The sequence below is a fragment of the Lissotriton helveticus genome, chromosome 5_1 (assembly GCF_964261635.1).
Source record: "Lissotriton helveticus chromosome 5_1, aLisHel1.1, whole genome shotgun sequence".
Taxonomy (NCBI): domain Eukaryota; kingdom Metazoa; phylum Chordata; class Amphibia; order Caudata; family Salamandridae; genus Lissotriton; species Lissotriton helveticus.
The window spans coordinates 1289630907-1289655966 of NC_136065.1; the positions used below are offsets into that span (position 1 = coordinate 1289630907).

The 25060-nt window shown below is 42.8% G+C and overlaps 1 protein-coding gene across 1 annotated transcript in view; it reads left to right on the top strand.

Moving 5' to 3' along the window:
• PPFIA4 (PPFI scaffold protein A4) overlaps positions 1–25060 on the top strand; it is a 1997086-nt gene that overhangs the window by 1735750 nt on the left and 236276 nt on the right. The window contains exon 28 of the mRNA XM_078644121.1: positions 1374–1549. Coding sequence (XP_078500247.1) covers positions 1374–1549 — 176 coding nt within the window. The remainder of the gene's footprint in view (positions 1–1373; positions 1550–25060) is intronic.

Here is a 25060-nt window from a genome sequence, read left to right on the forward strand (position 1 = left end):
TATAATACATTGTGTCCATCATCCTCTCCAAATACAGGTTTGTTCAACAACACAATGTACCTCATGACTCTATTTTCTTATTAGAAGTAGATTTTTAAAATATATTTCACTTAAGCCCAATTTAGACTTCTGGTGGAGTATGGCTGCCTCTGCTATGATACCATTACCAGCCCCCATCCTGCTAATTATGTAGCGTAACTGGAGGCAGTAATCCCACCAGAGGGTCACCTCTGGGAGCAGCCTCTGGCCACAGCCCATTGGACTGGTGCCATGTGTGGATCTAGTGGTGGTGCTTGCTGAATGAGTAAACAAACAAGGTCCTGGAGGGGCATGTTGGTAGTGAGACCCAAAAGTTTTGACCTTGCAGTGCCAACGGTTACTTTTTCCTGCAGTACACAGGCATCCTCTAGAAATACTTTATAGCATTAGAGAGAGCTACTTTTGCATATTTAAATCCCAGTTTTGTCCGCAAGATTGTTGTGTGGCCCAACATATATCTCATCAAAGTGTAAGATCCACACTCGAGAAAATTGGTGTGATCTATACATCTTTTAGGATATAATTGTTGTGTCCTCACCCACAGATGCCACCCATGGCTTGCTTCATCATCGGACCCATGTCCTACTCACCGCTTTTGTAAGCAAAACGCGTTGTCTATTGTTTAGGGATTGTGCTTATTAAAATATAAGACTTTATCTTAAAAGCTGTATAGATCACTCTGATTTACCTGGGTGTAGATCTTAGACTTTGATGAGGTATACGTCGGGCCACACAACGATCTAGCCGACGAAATCGGGATTTAAATATGCCAGGGTAACACTCTCTAGTGGTATATAGTAATACAATTTCAGGAGCTTGGGGATTCCAACCCAACATATGCTACTCACTTCTTCTAAGTGTGACCATCCTCTAGCAATAGCCGAATCCTTTGATTGCCTTAACTGCACAAGGAACATGGGAAACATTGTTGTTGGAGTGTGAATGAGCACCACATGGAAGGTAATATTGTTCATAAACAAGTATTGTGGCACTTGGGGAATCCCTGGTATTCTCCACTGCACTGCTTTTCATTCATGATTCATGGGATACAGTTGACTTCCTATTCTACATTCCACTATATAGCGCTGCGGATCTGCCTGGCGAATGCAGACTCGAGTATAGTAGTTCATGCACCTTAATCCTGATAACTGACACTACCCCAGCATTCTTCTGTCATGTCCTGGCCATCTCTGGTGCTTGTGGTATGAGACGTGGGTAAAATCTGAGTTTTGGCCCACTTGGATACCATGCCTTTGCCCAGGTCTTAAGGAGGGCTTTTGCATTGTCTGGGAATACAATGTCCTCCAGTTATTCAATATGCCTTTTCCTTTCAGACATTGGCCTACGGGGATATGAACCACGAGTGGATTGGGAATGAGTGGCTTCCTAGCCTTGGCCTCCCACAGTACCGCAGTTACTTCATGGAGTGTTTAGTGGATGCACGGATGTTGGATCATCTCACCAAAAAGGACCTCAGAGTGCACCTGAAGATGGTTGACAGCTTCCATCGGTGAGCAACTGCGAATAGTGTGCGCAAAGTAGAATGTTCACTTCTAAATTTAAGAAAATTTCAGATAATTTTATCGTAGCTTCAGTAATTGAATTTGAAAAAGGGATAACAAGTAACAAATGCAAAGTTCTTTATTATTATACATGTTATTATTAATATACATTTATGTTTCTCAAAAGTATATATTTTATCCTGCAGCTTGTAGACCCAATTCTACCAAACTGTTCAGTGGGTGGAAATCCCCCTCTGTGAAAGTGCAGTGCACACAATTGCCCAATATAATCAAACGCTGTTTTTGTCCTATTCATGTAAATATGGCGAAAATCTATAGGTGTAAGTATTATACCTTAATTTTATGGCACATTTAAACAAATACTATCACACATTGGCAGCCCGTTTAGAACAAAAATAGTGTTTTCTGAATTCGTGGATCTGTTATTGTACCCTGTGGCCGCTTTCTGCTGAATGCAGTTGTAAACATTTATTTAAGGTTAATGCACTTTCAGCAGCGAAGGAACAATCTACAGACCAGGGCTGCTGTCTGGGGCGCAAGCGCACTAAAATGATAAGGGTTCTAAAAAATCCTGGTGGTACGGAATCCGCAGGTGCAGAAATTGGCCAAAAAGTGTAACCATTAATAAATAAGATTGGCGTTAGCTATGCATGCACAAAACAAATGTGCATGGGTAAAGCAAGTGTGCATTTTTTGTGTTCTCACCATGCATCAAAAGTGGTTGCCGCCCCAATTCACGATTTAAGGCTCAAATGGAGAAGAGCCGAATTTTTTTATTTTCGGCATTTTATAAAGAAGCTGTTTTTTACGTTGGTGCTTTTCATGTGCCCCGTTCTTTCATTCTCCATACGACCCAATGAGAGCAAGAGTGACAACCGTGTATATGCAAATGTCATGTCTTTGAAGCCACGCAATGTAAACTCAGATAGGCATGGTAAGCAGATGTGCAGGGTTTGTTGACAATGGTGCTCTGTCCTCGCCTGAATTGCCATTGTCCTTTCACTTCATTGGAATCGACAGCTAATGTTTCATGACAACTGATGGAAAGGCCTCAATCTTTCCCATTATCGTTCTGATCTGCCTTCAGGTCTGAGGCTGCACTCCTCGTTCCACTGCCCGTGAAGCATTATTAATACACTTAAAATATTCTAGAAATGTTGTTTGGGTATGCAGTGCACACATGACATGTGCAGCATATAAATCCGGCTTCTAGGAGGAAATGAACATTAAGAAATCTCGGGGCAGATTTACAAGCCCCTTGCGCCACTTCTGCCTCATTTTTAACATGGGAAATGTGACGCAAAAGTGGCGCAAGGGGCTTGTAAATCTGCCCCCTTGTTTTTACATACTGTTGCACTATATTCATGGCTGAGCTTGCCTAACATTCTAGGAACAACATCAGCATTAAGGCATATCCTTCTCTCTGTTGTATGAGAGGTTGTTGGCGTGGTGCCACAACAATGACGGGAAATGGGTCTCGACACAAGTTCATGTTGGCCAAGGTTTACTGAGGTCATACCCACTAAGCACAATCGTTTTGATGTAGAATGAAGATATGAACCATTGTACCATTCCAGCATTCACACTGGGGCTTGGGTATGCAAATTTAGAATAATCTTTACTGTGCTTTATTCGATTGTGTCATAGTCACACCTGCGATTGAGTTTGAAATACATTCCTGCAGCAGAGGCAAAGAAAAATTATAATTCACATCATCCTGACTAGAATTACCCCGTGTGCTGCTTTGTAAACTAGTCTCCCTTTTACTGTGTACTCTTCAGTGTTTTCCAATTAGCACTTTAAGTAAAGGGGTGAGCAAAGTTGGAAAATCTTTTTCCTTTCAACTTTGTGATTGTCTTTACACTTCGCAAGAGGCTTCCCAATTTACAAAGCCTACAATGTATTAAAAAATGGTAGAAAGACAGTAAGAACAGTAAGTGGCACAGGTAAACTACCACTACTCAACGGTGACAAACACTCTCAAGCTAAAAGTCCTGCCCTCAGAGGGGCAGACTATCTTTCATCAGGGAATGTACGTGTGCCAGCCAAGTTACACCTGTTTACCCATTAGAATTCAGGCATTTGGGTAAACCAGAGGGGTAGTTGGTGAATCACCATATCTCACAGTCGCAATTTCCCCATGGATCACAGCGCTCACTGCATACCAAATGATTTACCTGTGGTCAGGAATCTCTCACTTCATGAGTTGGGTGCCTCGCTGCTGGAAATCATTGCTATACAGCTGTAGCCACACACTAACTAGGTCGGTGTTACTGGCTTGGTGAAGCTCACTCTCCTGTGGGTAAAACGTGAAATTGGGAAGCTTGTCTAATACTTGAGTGGGCACATTTTCTCAACTTTTTAGTAGTTTTTTCTGACGAATGTAAAATTTATGAGCACTTCATGTCCTTTTGGCAGTTCTCTATTCCTCTGAAGATTATGGGGCAGATTTACAAGCCCCTTGCGCCAATATTAACATGGGAAAAGTGACATAAAAGAGGCACAAGGGCCTTGTAAGTAAGCCCCTATGTATTTAAACATAAATATAGTAATTTTCTCTTATGTTTCTATTTTCTTTCACTCAAGATACATCTTGAATCATAAACCCGTTGATTGCTCATTTTAACAGTCAGTTACGATAATGATGCATTTTTTAAACCTTTGAGTACAAAATGTGAGACCAACATAGTTTGTATACATTACTTACATTTCATGAGATTCTGCTACCGGAAGGCAGAATGATTTTATTTCTATTAGATGTAAATCGTCTCTATATTTCTCTGCCTCATAAAGCATAAGTAGAAACTATTGAGTAGATATATTTAAAGCAAGAATAATTAGTAGTTAAAAATATTCTTGAATAAGTTGCTATATATACGTTAGTACTATAGCTATTTTAGGTTTCAAGATAAATTTAATGTACACATCCCTGGAACAGCCAGGGGCCTGAATATGTCTCTCTCATTCACCAACACTGTATGCATCGGCTTCAATATGATAATGTATTGATTTATTGTTGATGTTCCGGTTTGAAAAATAGAGTGTGCTACATTTAGTGAATGTCTATTTATAACTTAATATATTGATTCTGATATGCTTTTTCCAATGAAAACAGAAGAAATCCTAAGGTTAATTGTTCGCATGTAAAGGTGAGACTCAAAAGTAAGCACTTGTCAACAGGCAATGTATGCGTACAATTCTTCAAGGACTTATTCAAAAGGAACTAATAGATTATCAACTCACTTCTCTAAAATTGGATGCAAAATTGATTAGATGAGTCAATTTTAAAAGCAAGGAATAGATTTATAAGTTAATGAAGAAAGTGAAAACTTGCTGTAGAAATTCATGAGCAGGTCACTCAAAAGCAAATGCTCAGCGGCTTTTGATGCGATTAGGAAAATGGTACTAAGGAATAAGAAAATGCTGAGGTATGACAAACAACTTCAGGATTTGGTTTTAGAGAATCTGATCTTTGCATCCACATGTAGAAAGAATTTATAGGAATAATTAAATTAAAAAAATAGAACTGAAAGCCTTCAACAAACATTTAGGGGTTGATTACGATGCGGCCTGTTAAGGCTCCGACTGACGGTCGGAGCCTACCTGACCACATCGTAATAGGCCGCTAGGTTTACTCTCCGACTGCCGCATTATGATGCTCGTGGTCGGAAAGTATTGTCCTGGTCATCCGGCTGGCTTACGATGGGCTCATGGAGTCCGTAGGCCTGTCAGAGTGGCTTGTATTCCCAAAGGGCGGGCCTTTCCGCCCTTGGGATTACAATTCACGGTTTCTGACATAGTTTCCATAACGGCCTGTCCGACATGGAAACAATGTCAGACAGAATGTTTGGGGGGCCCCAGCAGAGTCTCCTTTTGCGTGCGGCCTCCAGTTGGTGTCCGAGGGGGCACGTTGATCCCTAAACCTTGTGGCAGGCATCATGAGGTGCCGGCCATGGGGTGCAGGGATGAACAACAAATCCCATTTCTCAATGGGAGCTTGTGTTATGGCCGGTTTATGGCCGTAACACGAGCTCCTATTGAGAAATGGGAGTATGCGACCGAACAATGTTCAGTCGCATTGTAATTGGCCGGAGATCGGTCAGTCCCAAGACTGAGACGGTGTCGGGCAGATGCAAGTCTGCCAGACATCGTAATCAGGCCTCTAAAATTTATAGCTCAGCATATCCCAATGCCAAGTGTGCAAGAATTTTAATAATGTAACCAAGGTGGTATAAGATATATATTGACCAACAGTAACACCAGCACACGTCAAACCACACTTTACATGTAATCTTCATATGTATCGTACACTATCGCAAACTCCTGATACTATTACTAAGTGGGACAAGTATCCAGAAATATATAAGCCTCTGGAATGCAAGTACATTAAATCAATCAATCAATCAATCATTCAGTAGGACATTTATAGCGCACGGCTACCTTCAATGGAGGTGTCCCGGTGCTAACTGCGGATTCGACAGTAAGAAAAAAAGCCTGGGGAAGCTACGGTAGGCTGAAAAAACAGGTTTTCAGTGCTTTCCTAAATGCTTGTTCTGGCTCTAACTTGCAAAGATGGTCAGGCATAGAGTTCCAGAGTGACGCAGTTCTCACTGAGAAAGCTTGATCGCCCAGCTTTAGAGAAATGAGGAATCCTGAGTAATTTCTGGTGATTAGATCTCAAAGCCCTAGCATAGTGATATTTCTGGAGTCTCTGTTTCAGGTACCCCAGGCCCCTATCTCTGGGGACTCTATAGGCAATGGAGAGCGCCTGGAACTCAATCTTCCTTTTGACAGGCAGCCAATGGAGGCTCCGCAGGAGGGGGGATATACGGTGGCTGAATGGCACATTCCTAATAAGTCTGGCCGCAGCGTTTTGACTAATTTGCAGCCTTCAAATTAGATAAGCTGGAAGACCCATATATAGGCTATTGGCATAGTCCAGCTGGGACGTGACCAATACATGGACCCCAGTCTTCCTGTAGTCCATGGGCAGGAAACGAAGAAATCTCCGTGGGGTTTTCAGTTTCCAGAAGCAGGATGAGGATACTTGGCATATCTGGGCGTTACAAGAGAAGTGCGTGTCAAATTTGAACCCTAGATTCCTAGCTGAATCTACTGGGATCGGTGGGGGTTTAGCTCTGACGGCCACAAGAGTTCAGATAGCAGGGGAGAGGTTTGATTGAAGAACAATACTTCTGTTTTATCTGTATTTAATTTCAAGCATATATTACCATTCTGGTCATATTTTATCTCAAATAAAGTTCAACTTGTGAAAATGGCCCCACATTTACCACGGTGAAGAGACAGAATTGTAATTATGTCAAAAAACAAACATTCTGGGAAAGAAAGTAAGACTCCTTAGCCCCAAATCGATCAAATGAATTAATGGGGTTGATGTTCTTTTCTTTTGGTTATTTAGATTATTAGTAACGAAAATGTAAAGAAATATTTAAATACAGAGCAGAACATATTATTAAAAATAAAAAGAAATTGAACTCAGCATTGCATGGTGAAATTACATCTCTAAATGATCTATTACCTCAGAAATGCAAAACCATCACTGTTTAAACAATCAGATGAGCAAATATCTTCGAATTATTATAATTGTGCTTGGAGAACCTTTATTGGAATATATAATGATTGATACATAGACTCTGTGAAGCAATAATCAGTTTCAAAGTTATACAATATTATTTGAGTGATTCTAATTTGATATAGTAGTCTGGTTGCTTGTGAATGTTTGAAAAAGGAAACTCTTCAGATAGTTATTATGATGTTATTTCAATAATGGCTGATCAATTGAGATAGCTAAAAAATCATATAAAATACAGACATAAGCTCTCATTATAATTGCAATGGGATAATCATCATTAACTCCCTGCCCCTCGCATCCCACAACATCACTGCAACCCCTTAGAGCCTTGATAATTCCAAGAGAGAGGAAATAATGCAGATTACATGTTTCTGGGGAAATAACATGTATAAATAGTTGTTCATGATGATTCCTGCTATCAGCAGGAGAAATGTCTACGTGAAATAATCGCGATGGGGATGATGCCTCTGGTTACCATCACCCATCGGGATTATCAGGGGCCTTGTAAGAAGGCCCTTTTTATGACAGTTTGTTTTGGCTAAAAGTATTTGTACAAAAAGTAAACTGGTGATCAAATGATGTTTTCTGATGTTAGTGCAAACAAATTGAAGTAAATACATGAGGTAAAGCACCAAGTGTGTTAACTTCGAAAGCCATAGATTATACATATTTAAATACGAACTAAGAATGTAGATGTTTTAATTTGTGGTCATTACCTATTGGATAGAAGGCTACGGAAGGAAGCAGACATGATTTCAGCAAGCACAAACTGCTGGTATAATGGAATCAACAGATATGCAATACCTAGACAACAATAGGATTTGAATGGAACTTCAGGTCATGAATTGTTGTTCAGTTCAGTACATAAAACAAAAGACTTGATGCAAACTGTCTAATACTTTTGAGGCAGAACACAAGCCAATGAAGTTTAAACCAGTATAGTTCGCACAGATCTAGTACCCTGTTGACTGCCATTTTAGAGACATTACTGAGACCAGTAGAGCTGAAACTTATCAAATAAGCTACGTTTAAAGTATATGCAGAAATGTATCCTTGTACAAATCTTGTCTGATTCAAGTATAAGTGATGGTGAATACAAATGCGGACTAAGAATAGTTTTTTTTGATGTATTTTATGTTTTAGTATTCTTTCCAAGATTTTAAGAAAATAAAAAAGGTTAATCCTTACTAATGAGAGATTGTTTTTGGAAATATGTAGAATAATATAAATGCGCCTTTAGATGTATATTATGGGAATTAATAAATAATTAGTTGGGAATTAGTATACATGACATGGAGTCCCAAGGAGACTCCATAACAGTGCAGGCCCAGATGGAGCCCCTACATTTAAGGTTTGATAGTGGCTGAAATGCATCAACTTTCAAATGACTCTGCACAGAACCCCAAAACCCCACCCTCTCCTACAGACAAATAAGTCATAGGGAATGAAACAGCTGACACAGTACAATTTCACACCTGACTTATAGCCTCATTTTATTTTCTTAACTGACTTTATTGAACAGAACACGCCCCCTATCACTGTGAATAGTTCACAACTATATATGTGGCAAAAAGGATAAAGATCTAGCAGTTGGAAAGGACAAACAATAGTTTAATCTTTCTGTACCACCTACATTAAACTTGAATCCACTGGTTTCAACCCTATACATTTCTCCCTTATCACTCTGGAAATTGTCTTCAAGTTCAGGTCAAACAATGAATTCAGTTACAACTTCACTGAAAGCATTGACTGTTCAAAAATGGAAAGTTCATCTACTTTAACTCAATTTCCTATTTAAAAAAATTAGCCCATGCTCACAAACTTCTCTCTGACAGGTACAACCTAAGAGGTGGTCTTCACCGCTTCCTGACAGGTCTATCTGAGTTACCTCCTAAGTGTTGTCAGTTTTGAAAAACCAACCCAGGAATGACCTAAACCATCATGTAAGGTGAATCACTAGATAAACAAGCATTGGCATAGCCAATAGGTCTCGCATTTGGGACCTTATAGGTGTTTAGCCATGCAACAGTTGATGTTGTTGCACCAAGGATATTTTTCTGCATAACTAAATACTTATAAGGGCCCAAAAGCGAGACCTATTGGCTATGCCAATGCTTGTTGTCCTTGCTGTTCTTACTCTCCAACAACAGCTTAATTTTATATTTTCAATTTTAATCTCACTGACTTATATGACTCCATGTTACCTATTAATCGTCCTATGTACCAGATGTGTCTACCTTACCAGATGTACCACATTTCTGTTCAAAATAGTACTTGCTGGTGCAATAAATAAATAAATACATAACAGTAGAGCAAGCAGACCCTCCGAGTTGTGAGCCAAAAGCACGATGCAGCAGTCAACACCAAGTGCCAAGTAAAAAGACAAATGTTCAACTCCATGGGAGAGCTGGGGAGGTGGCTGTGTGGGGGGAGTACTCTTGGGAGTACCCCGCACATTACTAACTGGACTAGAGCTCAGGGTAGTGGCTGCCAGGAATAACGGACCAGTGGCTCTAGTCCCCGCTATGTAAAAGTCTTGTGCCTGAAGGTGGGATACTGGTGGCTGTAAACATGGACAAAGTCATGCTGCCGGGCAGCACAGTGCTTCAGAGTGTGAATGAAAGTAAATTGAGGCATGCGGCAAACATACATCTCCTGAAAGTGTACCAGCGAGTATACCGCGCTTCATGAGCTGCCAAAAATATGGAGGGGGTGTTTAAGGAGGCGTAACAAGGGCATTGCTATACATCCAGGGTGCCGTTCTCTGTGGCGTGCAGATGCGGCTCACTGCACTCATAATCAATCATCCGCTTGTCTCACTGCTGCGCGTCAATCACGCAATAGAAAGGGAGCTTGCGTTGTGAGCGTAAGCATAGGTGCGCCAGGGGAGGAGCCAGAGGCTCTCGCGCACCTCTTCTCATTCTATGGGAAAAGTACCTTTAAAGCTGCTTGATGTTTGTTTCCCACAATAAGGGAACTATGCCAGAGAGGTGCGGTAAAAAAAGCTCACCGGCTGCACTGGTATCCTGTCTGTAAATGTACATTACGTGATTTAAGCATCTTTTTTACTTTCTTGATCACACATCTTTTCGAAAGGCTTAAAGCTTCAAGTGAAGTGGGGTTTTAAGCAAATGAACAAGAGCGCATTGGGATGATTATAATCTCTTAAAGCAGGCTGCACGCAGGTAAAACAAGTGCAAGCGGGCGGACGAAAAATGTTGCCAATGAGCTAAAAGTGTGCTCTTGTGCATGCACGTGTTTCTCTGTGACGTGCATGTCTTGTAGAGGGGGAGGAGGGAGGAGAAATGCTTGTAAAAAAAAAAAAAAATGCGTGCGCCGGGAAAGGAAGGCAGAGAAGGGGAGGGGGGAGGAGAAATGCGAGACGGCGGGCAGGGGAGCGGCGAAACTGACTAATTAGGGGAGGAGAAGCCGCAGAGCGCGCGCTGGGCGAAGCCCTTTGATGTGCTGTGCGGCAAATGGAGGGAGGCTGATGCGCGTTCATGTTTGAACACGTGATTCACATGAACTTCATGAAAACGCCATGAAAACGCCAGCAAAAAGCTGGTGGTTTCATGATGTTTTCGCCGCTTGAATTCTCGCTCCGCTCGATGCGCATGCGCGCATCGATAGGTCGCGAGACCTAAAAATCTGGTTTATTCCTTATGTCAGCTTTTTCACTGACCCTTCAATTGAAAATAACAATTAACCTGAAGTATAAGAACTACGGCATGACCAATAAAAGAGCCCCTCCAAGGTAAAAGTCAAAGCCTTTCCAATTGCTATAAAGGAGGTCCAGAAAAAAAACACCAAAGGGTGTATGCTCTTCTGGAGCTAAGAAAAAGGTGGGTAAAACGTCAATTAATTTCCAAGAAAGAACCTTTATTATATAAATGCACTTGATTGTGGAAATACATTACAGTGTACGTCCAAATGTATCCACAGAAACTCCAGTATTTGATTCTAGTTCACAAATCAGTTGTCAATCATCTGGTCTAAGTCCTCCACACTCCACCTCATACATCCTACAATAGCAGTGCAATAACATTTCCATTTCTCCATCTGGGATGCCTGAAATGTCTAAACCCACCTATGGTAAGAGCTTGGTAGAGAGGAATCTACATCATACTGAAACTACTTGTTCGACTGTCCTCGCCTTTGTACACTTATTTCCGGAGGCAAGGATTACATCTAAGTTATGATTGTTTCTTAGATTTGTGTTACGTTATCTCCACAGATTCCGATTATTAAGTACTAACAACACCATATTTGTACCCATCCCAAAATTTGAAAGTAATGAAATATCAGGGGTTACCCTTTCCTCTCAAGTTGTGGTCAATGGGATTCTTTCTGCTGTCGAGTCATTCAGAAGACTGGAATAGACACTGTGCCATTCCCAAATCTTATCACCAAGTCCCCCAATTACAGGATGATAGTATTCCAAAACAAGCATTGGTAAATCCATTAGGTTTTGCCCATCGGATTAATAATAAAATGTGTGGGAGCAGCGTATGAGCAGGGAGAATTGTGTGAGTAATCTCTGTGCAGGCTGAGTAGTGCATGAATGAGGGCTGATGAGTGTCTGAGTGCAGGCTTAAAGTGCCTCAATGCATGGTGATTGATGCGTGCTTTCGCTCAGGATTATCACTGGTGTTCGGAGCTGGGCACCCCTAAGAGAACTTGTTTGGCACACCAAGCACTGGGGATTGTATAGAGTGCGAATTATTGCCGAAGTAACATCGGACTAGAGACTTGCCACAGTGAGCAGCCTTACTAATGAGAGCATATTCTTCTGGAGCAATGATTTTACAGTGAAGGCATAGTTGCAAGGAGATGGATATTAACTCTGACAAACGGTTGCTCACGTTTGCTCTCCAATTGTTAGGGTGTAACAGCAGTGATTAAAATATCGTGTAAGGCTGCCCAGGTAATGGCGAGCAGCCGCTTTTACCGCTACTGGAACTGATTCAAGAAGAAATCACATTTAAAACATGTCTATTTATTTGCCTTAGCATAATGAGAAATATCGTTTTTACATGTGCATGCACTTGTACATAATGCTGATAAATGCTGAAATAAATGGTTATTGTTTATCTACTTATCCATTGGAGCTGCCCATCAGGGCGTGATGTGTGGTATAAGTGAATCTGTTTTCTATCATATCTGACATTATTTCTCAACACTGCTGCAATTGATGTAGTGTGAGCTGCTTAAAAAAACAGTGATCATCTCTCTACTATAGTGAGGTTCTTCTACCCCGGTCGTGAATCTGCCCAAACGGACACATCCCGCCTTTACTACCCTTAGACGGGGCCTTGCTGCACATCATTCAGAGCCTTCGGGAAGCAAATGAAAGGCGCACTGCGGTCATGTGACCGGGCTTTGAAGCACCACAAAGCAGCAGGCTTTACCTACTTGCAGGCTGCCGCGCTGTTGTACAGTATGATTTACTGTGCACTACAACGAGGGCTTAACGACTTTTATGAATCAGCGCGCATCAAAATGATTCTGGGGATGGTTGTGTGCAATTCGCCAATTACATGCTGTCAGCCACTGGGGCACAGAAAATCAAGCTTTTATTGCATTAACATGTACATCTGGGACGCTTCTAGGTAAGAACGTGGGTTTCAAAAGGAGCCCTCCTTCTGTGCTGTCTGTTTACAGGAACGTAAAAACAACAGTTGATGGACAGAATGCAGAACAATGTCATTCATTCACCCCAGTACTGAGATCTGGGCCTAAATCCATCATTGTTTTGCTCACCATACTGGTTCCAGTTTGAATCCAGCCATATGCAAATCAGTCTTGACCCTGTGCCCCATGGGAACAGTCCAGCCCGAACTGCCAAGCCAGGTCCTCCCTGGACTGGAAACAAGCATCCTGGGACTGGTTTCGGGCTTTCAGCTCTCATCAGCCAGGATAGCTTGATTCCAGTGGCATGGAGAGCAAGGGACTCACGTCTGAGCATACCCGTCCCACTCGGGGTGACAAATGCAAAAACAACAGTTGATGGACAAAATGCAGAACAATGTCATACATTCACCCCAGTGCAGATATCTGGGCCTAAATCCATTGTTTTTTTGCTCACCATACCATTCCAGTTTGAACCCAGCCATATGTAAATCAGTTTTGACCCTGTGCCCCATGGGAACAGTCCAGCCCGAACTGCCAAGCCAGGTTTACAGGAAAGCACCCGCTACCATTAGAGAAGCTGAGCGAAGAGATGCCCAGAGACGTGGACTCATCTTTTTCAGAATGTTTGCCATCCCAAAACCTTCCCCACAGTGCCCCATGCACAACAGAATGTTTAATACCTCTATCTCGATGTGTTGAGTACGTTAGACTATCTATGGAGTATAGATGAGTAAATGCCATAATGCTCATAGCCACCATAGATAACATCTTCTACTAGGCAGCAAAATATTGCATGCCTGGGCTACAGGTCCAAAACGTTTATCAAAAATGTGAAACTACAAGCCCCAGAATGCAATTATTGATGGCTAAAAACACAGGTCTTTCAAAAGAGGTCAAACACAGCAGTAAAGGCAATTGGTGTCACGATCTATTCGGGTGCAAATAAATGAGTCAATTGAAAATACATTTTTTCCAATCAAATATTTCAAGGCTAGATGGTGTTACGTTATTGCAGCTATTAGCTGAAAAATGCACAAAAAGAAAGTAACAGCAAGTCTATGTCGAATTTATATACTTTATACACAGCCTTTGATAAGGTAGGCCGGGTTTCTCTGTGGCATTAATTGGTTCCTCCTGCTATCCCTCTAGACCTCTAGTGAATATTAATTGCTCTGCACTTTGCTAATTTCCCAGAGTGTTCTTAGGATCATCAAGAGGTCTTATAGGGAAAATGTCCACTGTGAACGGATTGAAACAGGGATATGTTTAGACAGCCTTTTTATTTTTCCTTCATATACATGAAGTCTTGAAAGTTCTTAATCAGGTTCTCAAATGTAATCTAAACTCAGCAGCTCAAGTCTAAATATAATCCCATACGGAGGTGATGTAATAATCCTTGATTTAACAAACATCAATACACAATTATACCTGGTCTAACTTTTTGAAAATTAACACAGATTAATTTTAAATATTAGTTTCTAGTAAGCAGCAAAGGAAGTATTGTAAATATTCCTGATGCCTAGATAGTACTAAATTAGAATAGTTTTCATCATATAAATATTTGGGGTGTACAATGAGGCCAGGGCAAAATTCACATTACGCTAGCGTAATTCATGTACTTTTGAGAACTTTGTACTACTCTTGTTTGGCTGAACTCCTGAAATTACATCATTATGTCACACTGGAATTATGCTCCATTTGCTGCTAAATTTTGTACCATTTTACCAAACTTTCGCATCATTTATGCACAAGAAAAATAAATGAATTTTTTACACTCCCATTTACAATCTCACTAAATCTGAGTTACCTGCCACACACAATTTAATAATTGGCTTATGGTCTAACCACTGTTTAAGGCCTTTCTGTATTATTCACTATTTCCAAATTAATGTACATTGTATAAAAACTATGTTTTCATGAATGGGATGGAGGGTAAGGTTTTGAAAAACCTAGAAGGGCAACGGAAATTGCCTTCCTATAGAAGCACTTCACCTAGAATTAGGACAAGACATTGGTGAATTTTAAAGCAAATGCAGCCATAATGACATTGACATCCAAAACATTTAATGCTTCACCTCGTTCCCTGTGAAAGCTAATAAAAAAGAAATATGGTCCAATAATCAAAGGCTTACATTATGTTAAACAATTTAAAGTTTGTAATTAACAATCTAGAATTACAACCCGATGCAATTTTGACCTCTCTTCACAAAGAAGCAACTGTAAGATTACTGACAAAATTCGTTGAAAATAAAGAGTTGTTAAAATGGTAATTACTTACTGTACTTAGTACGTTAATCAAGGAGTTATTTGCTTATGCACTATATTTTAGAAAATGTAATCATATAAGTGAATATTAGTGAATATTAGCAGGTCACTACCTTCGTGGTTTCATACCTTATCTTGGAACTAAGACGATTACATGTAAATGAAAACTTGGTGAAATGACATCCACATAGATGTATTTTTTCAATCTCTACTCTCCGTGATTTAGGTTTTCAAGCTATAAAGCATGTAATATTGGTTTGCCCAGTTTTAAAGAATTCAAGATAGTGTTTTTCATTTAGGATGTTTATTGCGGATGGGATATTTAAATGCTTAACAAGCTTTAATTTCATATTTAACCCAGAGCTGTATCAAATATTTACTGAATTTGTAAGTTTTGAAAGGTGTTATATGTTGTAAATAGGATGGTGATAGATGACAGGATACTTATAGTTGATTACATGTAGTTTTATTCCAAGACACAGCTGAGTACAAACCTCGCCAGCTGACCAGACCATCAACTGACACAGATAGAACACTCTGGTACAGATTAGAACACTCATAGGTATTCTGGGAGACTGAGAAGGTGAAAACACTGAGGAAGGGCTAAAGACAACTGTCAGCCATATTACAAGAAGAATCAATATACAACACATCTTCCTCCTTTACAGAAAAGAAATGAAACAAACATAAAAATAAAGCTTGATGCATGGGAGACAACAACAATAATATTAAAGACAGATAGGAGGCCTAAGACGACTTGAACTAATTTTAGTTCATGAAGACAAAAGAGCATTTTGGGGCAAAGAGTGTAAAAGTGAAGTGTGAGGTGAGACACAACACTTAAAACAACTAATAGGCATCACCACTACCTACTCCCCTTAGACTGACAAAACAGGAAAAGATAGTGCACTCCCTCCAGTCTGTCTTTGACCAGCAAAACAGGAAGAAACAGTCCACTCTCTCAAATCTGTTTCCGTCCATCAACACCTTACACTCTGAGTTGAAGATAGACAGTTCAACATATGCCTTCGTGCTTTATAGATACCACATTCTTAGATAAACTTTGAAGATTCCAAACGTAGGTACTCCTAAAGATCACTAAGTGCAGTATCACAAGCGATGTAAAGAGATTCATTTTTTTTACTTGAAGTTTTCACTTCAAAAGATGGATACATAGTCCTAGATGTGACTAACTTAGACGCAATCTGGACCACTGTCCATCCTTGGTGTTAATCCTGGACCTTTGTCCCAAATTCAGGCTTTCCGACTTTGCCTCTGTTGTGAACATAATGTCCAAAGTTTGACCTGGGACCTTTGTCCCCGTTGTTGACTTTCTGTCCAGACTCTCACCTGGGACCTTGTCCCCGTTGTGGACTTACTGTCCAGACTCTGACCTGGAACCTTTGTCCCCGTTGTGGATTTTCTGTCCATACTCTGTCTTGGAACCTTTGTCTCCGTTGTGGACTTTCTGTCCAAACTCTCCATCTTGGTACTGAGACATTCCACTCCTAGTTCCTGTACAAACTTGTCTCGACTTGTACTACCATTGTCTATACTTTGTTTTTTTTTTAAACAACCTTTGTCCCCTCTTGGTTCTGTGACCTCTGACCATGCCTGTTTCTGGGACCTTTGTCCTCTTCTGTTTCTCGTGGCTTAGTTTCCTCCCGGTCCTGAGACTAATTATAATACATACCTTTACTTCATGCATAAACCTTGGAGCTTAGCATAACGTTGTCAAAGCAAGAAAATGACAAGACAATGAGATCGAGTGTAAATAAACCCTTGGTCTTCGCACTCCCATTAAGCCACACACACACACGAGAAAATTGCCCCGCGTTGTGCTCCGGTAAGGCCGTTGCCATGTAAACAAAAGTCCACCATGAATACAAAATGGGCGCTTTACGTCGCGCAATGATGTCTACCTTGCGGGATGACGCACCCAAGCAGGCAGCAAGGAATGATTACCTCTCAACTCTAAGGTGACGCTGGACACTCCATGTCAGCAATGACGCTGCCCCTCCACTGAGACCAACAGTAACACAGCTACGTCATCATTATGAAATATGCCTTGATGAAGAGCAGGTCAACATGGAGGCATACATACGACATTCACCTGTAGATGGAAATTTCACTGCGCAACAGACTGACGGTAGAAGAAATTGAATATTGTTTCTTCTTCTCCTTCTCTGTTTAACTGTAATCCACTCGTTTTTGGTAGCCTGTATCAGTTTTTTTTCCATCCGATTCACCCGTTAATTGTTTTTTTTTTTTAGCTGGTTTGTATTCAAAAGTGCTTAAATCTGTTCTTGTGTCTAATACTTAATTTATAACATAACATGAAGTAGAGGAGAAATTATTTGGACCGTTTTCCTGCAGTTACTGGTTCCTTTTAATTTTGATAAGAGTTTCACAGCATTGTCAGTTACATCTGTTAGTGGTTTTAACTGCAGCTATTTGAGATGTATTTTAGTTCAACTTTAGTTGCCACTTTAGACAGGTTCCTTAAAATCTCGAGGCGCTACAAATACTTGCTGCTGGTTTCTTCCTTTTTCACAGCGCTTCAAAAATTTCTGGTTACATCACCGCTTTTATTTTCTTACTCCTTACTTCTTGCCACAGTTAAGGTTGTGCCGTACTGCCAGAGATAAGTAATGTACTCACAGTTCTTTTCTTGCTTTAATTTCCTTAGAGTTTTTCCTCATTCATCCGGTTTCAAGCTTCCTCTGACAATGTTACTGGCAGCAGATAGGTGGACCGTTGTGGGTTCTTTTCGCGAGGTTCAGCTCAGGCTGTGTTTGATGGTTTCCTCTTTGGTCTGGTCAGCAGAAAACGTCGCCAAAATGTTGTAAATAGGATGGTGATAGATGACAGGATACTTATAGTTGATTACATGTAGTTTTATTCCAAGACACAGCTGAGTACAAACCTCGCCAGCTGACCAGACCATCAACTGACACAGATAGAACACTCTGGTACAGATTAGAACACTCATAGGTATTCTGGGAGACTGAGAAGGTGAAAGTACTGAGGAAGGGCTAAAGACAACTGTCAGCCATATTACAAGAAGAATCAATATACAACATTATACAGTTGAAATGATATCCTAATTTTCTGTTTTTCATTCTTTGGTTGTATATACATTGTTATGGTTTTTATTATGACTTTTATCAAACTAATAAATTAACCTTGAACTGAGTAATATGAAATATTTATAAGTAAATCAAAAAAGCACTCCATAAATGAGTATTTCTTAATAAATAATCGTCAGGAGAACTAAAATTAAACCAGTAAACCATTCTGAAATGATGACATATTATTCCTTACTATGATACTTGAGATCTTAGTTGAGTGGGCTGGAATAACCCAGTTGAAAGTTTAAATTTTAAAAACTGTGTCATGAGGGTTGAAGTATTTAAGGGGGCGTGGCTACGCTGGCAATGGAGGAAGTCGTGCTCGCATAGAGCTCTGTCAGAGGCTCCCCGTGTTGGCCTAAATTATCCACACAAACTGCTCTGCCGGGGCTGAAAATTGCCCCAACAGCTGCTGAACCTGTCCTGCGACCCCGATGCGAGTATTGTGGCGATTGGGCTGAATTCTCTGCATCGAGACCTGTGGCCTTCCCTGTGGGCCGGTGGGATGCTGCTGAAACGGCTCGGCCGCTCACGCGAGCTCGGGGACTGGCCCCACTCACTAGGCCTCGCGCTGTGGCACACTTCGCGCTGACCGCCAACGGTCTGATCACTGTGACTGCTCCCTGACCCACCAGAACTACACTGCCTTGGGGATTGCCACCTGATGCCTGCTGACCTGAACCCGATTCTCTGATGCTGCCGACGGCCCGATCTCCTACATACGAGCCTGGGATGAGGGCAGGAGACCTGCGTAGTGCCTCATCTGAGCCACGCTGGTGGTGAACTGAAGTAGGCGGCTGGCAATGGAGACTGCCTGGACCCTCTGGCGGTGAGTGCTTGCGCTGCGAGACCACGTCTGGGCTGCGACCCCCGCATATCTACGGTCCCAGTGGGCCCCAGACCTGTCAGTCTTCCTATGTGGCCTGGCGCAGCTGTAGCAGAGGTACCTGACGCAGCAGCCACGCGCTACCGCAAGTGAACTCAGCTAGGGTGCCCGAGACAGAGCCCATGAGATCTACGGGGAGACCGAAATCATGGAATTGCCCTACAGTCGGAAGTTTGGGAACCCTGCAGGTGCGCAAATACTGGGCGGCTCACTCATGACTCGGCCCCTGATGTGCTGCCCCAGAACTGGTCCCGGTGTATAACTGAAATATATTCCCACGGACTGAGTCTGCTAGAGGGCTGGGCACTGTCGGCACAAGGGGGTGCAGGCTTGGAGGTACAGGAGCTACCAATGGGCATTCACATATTAGAGGCGGTCCCTAGGGCACAGTGAAAGAGCCTAACTGTACGGCTATAACTTGACCGGAGGCTTGTTTGAGGTGTGCCAGCCCCGTCTCATGGACACTCCTAGATCGCTGTCGCGGGGAAGACAAATTAAAACAAACGTATCCGACACATCGGCCCCACCCCCACAAACAAGAGCTAAAACGGGTAGAGTGGCAGATGTAGAGTCCCCAGCCATCATGACCGGCAAGTTGGATGCAGTCCTGGCAGCAGTGGAAAAACTGGGGGAGACCTTGAACCACACCCTTACTGCTTTGGAAAGCAAAATTGACAAAGCAGTCATTGATCTAACGCCTCTCCATGCGGACCATAGCAAATTAGCGGACCGCACTGATGTGCTTGAAACCACGGCGGCGGAGATGTTACCTCGGGTGACGGCAGCGGACAAAAATATACAAAAATTACTCAACAGAGTGGACTTTCTCTTGCCAGAAGAAGCTATCTCCCCGCATTTTGGAATGGAAAGAGCACACCGGGTACCAGCCAGACCCCTGCCATGAGGGTCTAATCCCAGACCGCTCTTGATCCGGCTGCTGAATTATAGAGACGGAGACACAATCTTGCAGGAAACCAGGAAACTGCACAAAATTCAAGTGTACAATCAAAAGGTAATGTTTTTTTCCTGATTACACAATCTAAGTACAAAAACAGAGGCTCTCTTACAGGGAGGTGAAGAGGCGTCTCAGACAGAACGATTTAAAATACTCCTTGTTTTTTCCAGCACGTCCGAGAGCAGTGGCGAATGGTAAAACACACTATTTCACCACATCTGTGGAGGCTGATGACTGGCTTGATACGTACTCTCCTTAGAGGGCTGCACCACTGCCTGACCACACACAAAACAAACCAGCTGGTGAGGATCCGCGTCGTCGCCACCCCAGGGGGCAAAAACTGAAGCAATTACAACGCTCAAAAGACAGGCCTAGATCCGGACCAAGTATTACAAAGCCAATGAGGTGCTCTTCAGGCTGTGGCATGTATCAGCGGGTCGAAGATGGAGGAATGTTCGTCCATCTCCAGCCAGTAGGATCAGGCCAGTGATGCTGATGACCTTTTGGATGACCCTCTTAGCACACAAGACTCTTGTGAACTGCCAGTTGTCACTTCTCAAACCGCTGATGACATTGCTTGACGACTGTTTCTGTATCATTCTGTTTGAAATGTATCTATACCTCTTGACTGTACACGCAAGTATATGGTTGAAAGTTGTGTATTACTGTAAAGTGCTAGGCATGCAGTAAACATATAATTGTAGGCTCCACTCTAACGCTGTCAAATATGACCACAATTCCCCCCACTAGTAGGCAGAACGGCATTTATAATATGACACATAATGTCCCCTATCTTCCACTGGTGGAGGTCACAAGTCACTTCTGGTGGGCACAGCACTAAAGGTTTCAGATTGGCTGACAATCAGGGAGTCCCGAGGAGACTCTCCTTTCCCCTAGACACTCCCAAATTGTACTGAGCAGCACACCCCCAGACATAGATTGAATGATGCTTACATACGTAGTTTGGACGATTGCCTGTTGCACATTCGCCCTTTTGGTATTCACATTAAGTTTGGGCGGTTGTATGTTGCAAAGTAGCCCGTGTGATATTGTTTTTTTATTTGTTATCGTTGCCAATTATTTTATTGTTCACCATGCCATACTTTGCATACTGAGGTGGGACACTCATGACATTGCCCTGCACAGAGGGACGCACTCTGGATTTGCCCACACGTGGGCTGCACTGGCTTACCCCACCCTTTGGCCTGACTGGACCACATGCGTTGCTAGCTTTCAAAAGATAAGGCACCTATCAAGATTGGGACCTGGAATGTAAGAGGCATTCATAGTCCGTCACACCGATATCTCATTTACTCCTAACGCCATCATGTCCAAACAACACTATTACAGGAGACACACTTGCAAAAATCAGAAGTAGCACGGCTGCATAGGCATTGGAGGATTCAACTGTACGCGACAGGCTATTCGGCATATGCACGTGGGGTGTTGGTGTGGATAAGGCCAGTGACTCCCTTCCGGTTGTAGACACCTACATAGACACAGAGGGTAGGTATGTCATAGTCAAGGGTGTCTTGGATGGGAGGCAGATCATGCTTGCATTCCTGAATGCGCCCAACACGGAACAGGCAGCCTTTTTGGAATTGATCTCCCTTAAACTAGCCGAGTGGCACGATGTTCCCATGATTCTGGGTGGTGACTATAATAGTGTACTGGATGGATCACTGGACCGATCCTTTCCTCCCTTACCTAGCATGGCTACAAACACTGCAGCGGAAGTGTTAAATCAGTTTGCCACACATTGGCGCTTATAAGACGCTTGGCGCCACCACAACCCACAAGATTGAGTATAGGTATGTTCTTACTACTCGGAGCGCAGAGACTCCATGTACGTCTAGACCGCTTTATGGTATCAATTGATCTTCTTTTGAGCATCTCCGGGTCATACTATATTGGGCTGACCCACTCAGATCATAATCCACACATGGTAGAGTTGCAATGGGAAGACGCAGTATCGCCAATTCCTATGTGGCGACTTCAACCGGATGTCCTAATTAATGCACCCTTTCGAGACTTACTGGCTACATGTGTGGCTCAATATTTCGATGAGAACACGGGCACAGCTTTGTGGCCACTGTTAGAATGGGACGCCCTTAAGGTAGTAGTGAGGGGTCACTGTTTGGGAACACAGGCGGGCATTAGAGTACTCCTGGAAATAGAACTCACCACTTTAGAAAGAAAGCTGACGGTTAGAGAGCAAGAAGTGACTGAGGGGTCCCAGAGACAACTTGACAGCTACAGAGAGGAAAATGCACGACTACTAGAGCAGCTGAGATGTCTTAATTATGCTGCACACTTGGCGCGAACACACCATATGGGGGACAAAGCTAGGAAATTGCTCACGTGGCTCATAAGTCAAGATGAGTCATCATCCCCTGTCACATCTGTACGCATGGCAGCTGGGGGCGTAATGTACATGCAGCGAGACATACATGGTGCATTTGTGGCTCATTACCGGGCCCTGTACGAATCTCGCGCACAGGTTACGTCCCTGGAGCTACAGGTCTACCTAGAAGGGATGGATCGTCCACAACCTACACGCACACAAAAAGAGGAATTAAAGGATCCTCTTCTTACGGAGGAAATACAGGACAGCATATTCTCATTATCCAATGGGAAGTCGCCAGGACCGGACGGACTGCCGACTGAATTCTATAAGGCTTATGCGCATATATTAGTACCGCAGCTGCTGAAGGTATATGAGGCTGCGTTCGACGAATCCGCGCTCATTGATACGCAAAAAGAAGCCCTGCTGGTATCTTTCCTTAAGCCTGACAAAACCCTAAATCTTTGGGCTCTTATCATCCACTAGCACTTCTTAACACCGATTACAATTCTTTTTGCATCATTGATCACTAAGCGTCTTTCACCTTTAGTGAAAACACTGGTACACCCAGATCAGACGGTTTTGTTCCCACTAGTAATACCTCACTCAACCTCCGCAGGTTTAATTGGGTACAGAAGTATGCGATACATAGATGGCCCCACTCTGGCTGCCTCGTGCTGGACCTGGAGAAGGATTTCGATTCTTTGGAGTGGCCTTATCTGGCGGCAGTGCTCAACAAATACGAGCTAAGTGATCATTATTTTTTTTTTATTTTTTTTTTATTGGTGTAAGATGTTGATTGCACTTTCCAACACATATAAAGAAATACATTGGAGTCGCCTACAACCCCATCGGGCCGGCTACATGTACTCACAACAGAGAAAGTTGGTGTTAGTTGTACACAGCCCATCAGCCGACATCCAACGGACCGGCGGCGTGTTGTCAGATAAACCACAAACTGTCGTCAGTGCCATACTCGCCTACATACTCGTCAGTAGTCTTACATTTTCACATTTTTGCTTAACAGAACTAAAATTAACAATATACTACCCAACTTGTAATTCTCCTCTCGCTACCAATACTCTGCATCACAGCATCCTCCCTCCTCAGTACCAATACTATACAGTTGTTCGCTCTATGTCCGCACCTTCAGATTTATACATTACTCAGTGTCCGCTTCCGAGTCCGACGCGCCATGGTCTAGTAAATATGCACGCAGGAACCCCCAATAGTCTTCGGCAACTCCTCCTCGTATGTGTTGAGCGTGTCTCGACAATAAACCATATCCTCAATCCAGTGCTTTACCTCCGGGGTTCTCCTGCTGTTCCAGTGGAGGGACACCCTTCTTTTGGCTAGCAGTAGTGCAACAGCACAGAATTTGCGTTTCAAAGCTCTAAGTTGTGGAACAATACCCAACAGACAGACTTTTGCCTCACATATCATGGAAACTCCGAGCATTTCATTTAAAACTTGCACGACCTGTTCCCAGTATCCCGCCACTTTGCGACAGTGCCATGCCAGATGCATGAAGTCTGCATCGTCTTGGTTACATCTGCAGCATTTTGAATCGTCCCTCAAGCCGTATTTATACAGTCGCTGAGGCGTATGGTACACTTGATGCAAATATTTGTAATGAATGATTTTCAAGTTACCGTTTGGTGTCAACGTGCCAGTAAGCATGCATGAGGAATCCCATTCTTCGTCAGTGAGAGGTTCAACCAGCCAGGCGCTCCATTTGTCCTTCGCCTTGTTTGTGTTACCCCCTACCGCACCCTGTATGCTTGTGTATAGCTTAGATAGTAGGTGAGACGCTGTGGGTGTAGTGAGGAGCAGTTGTAGGGGTTCACGTGTTTTTGGTTCTTCTGGGTGTGTAGGGTAGTGTTCCCGAAGTGCCCTTGGCAGCCTGTAGTAGTTAAAGCTGAAAAGCGGGGACGGGTTGCTGATGTATTGCAACTTGTCCAGGGTCTGGAATTCACCATTTATATACAAGTCACCCAGTGTGTCTAAGCCAGCTCGCTTAAGCAGATCCATGCCAACCTGCTCTTGTGTGACCGAAAGGGCCGGGTGATGCGCTAGTGGAAGCGTTGGTGCGTAGAGTGGCAGGCTGTCTGCTGCCTTTCCCATCAACCTCCATGCCTCCGTGGTCGCATTAACCGGATTGATATCGTGGTCGTGTAGCCTAGGGCGTTTATGTGTCATTATGTTAGCTAGTGGAATCGGGTCTGCGTCGCCCGCTTCTACAGCCACATGTGTCATAAAGGGTATGTCGTGGTACCAGAAGTGCGCGAATTGCGCTTGAGCGCATAAGTAGTATAGGTAGAAGTCTGGGACCTTGAAACCCCCCTTAGCATATGGCAGTGTCATGGTGCGCAGTTCCATCCTCGCCTGTTTCCCTGCCCAAAGCAAACTAAGTACCAACGTATTGATATTACGGAATAGTGCAGCTGGAGGTTTTATCGGAATATTGTTGAATAAATACAGGAACTTCGGTAGAAGTACCATTTTTACGATCGCGGCCCTATCCGCCAAAGACAAGGGAAGTCTATTCCATCTTTTAATTTTGTCTTCAAGGGTCGCTATGGTTCGCCCGTAATTTGTCCGAATGACCAATTCTGGGTCTCTGTGAAACCATATTCCCAGATATTTCGTAGGTTCCTCCTGCCATTCCAGCGGGTAGTCTAACTGTGTCGGGC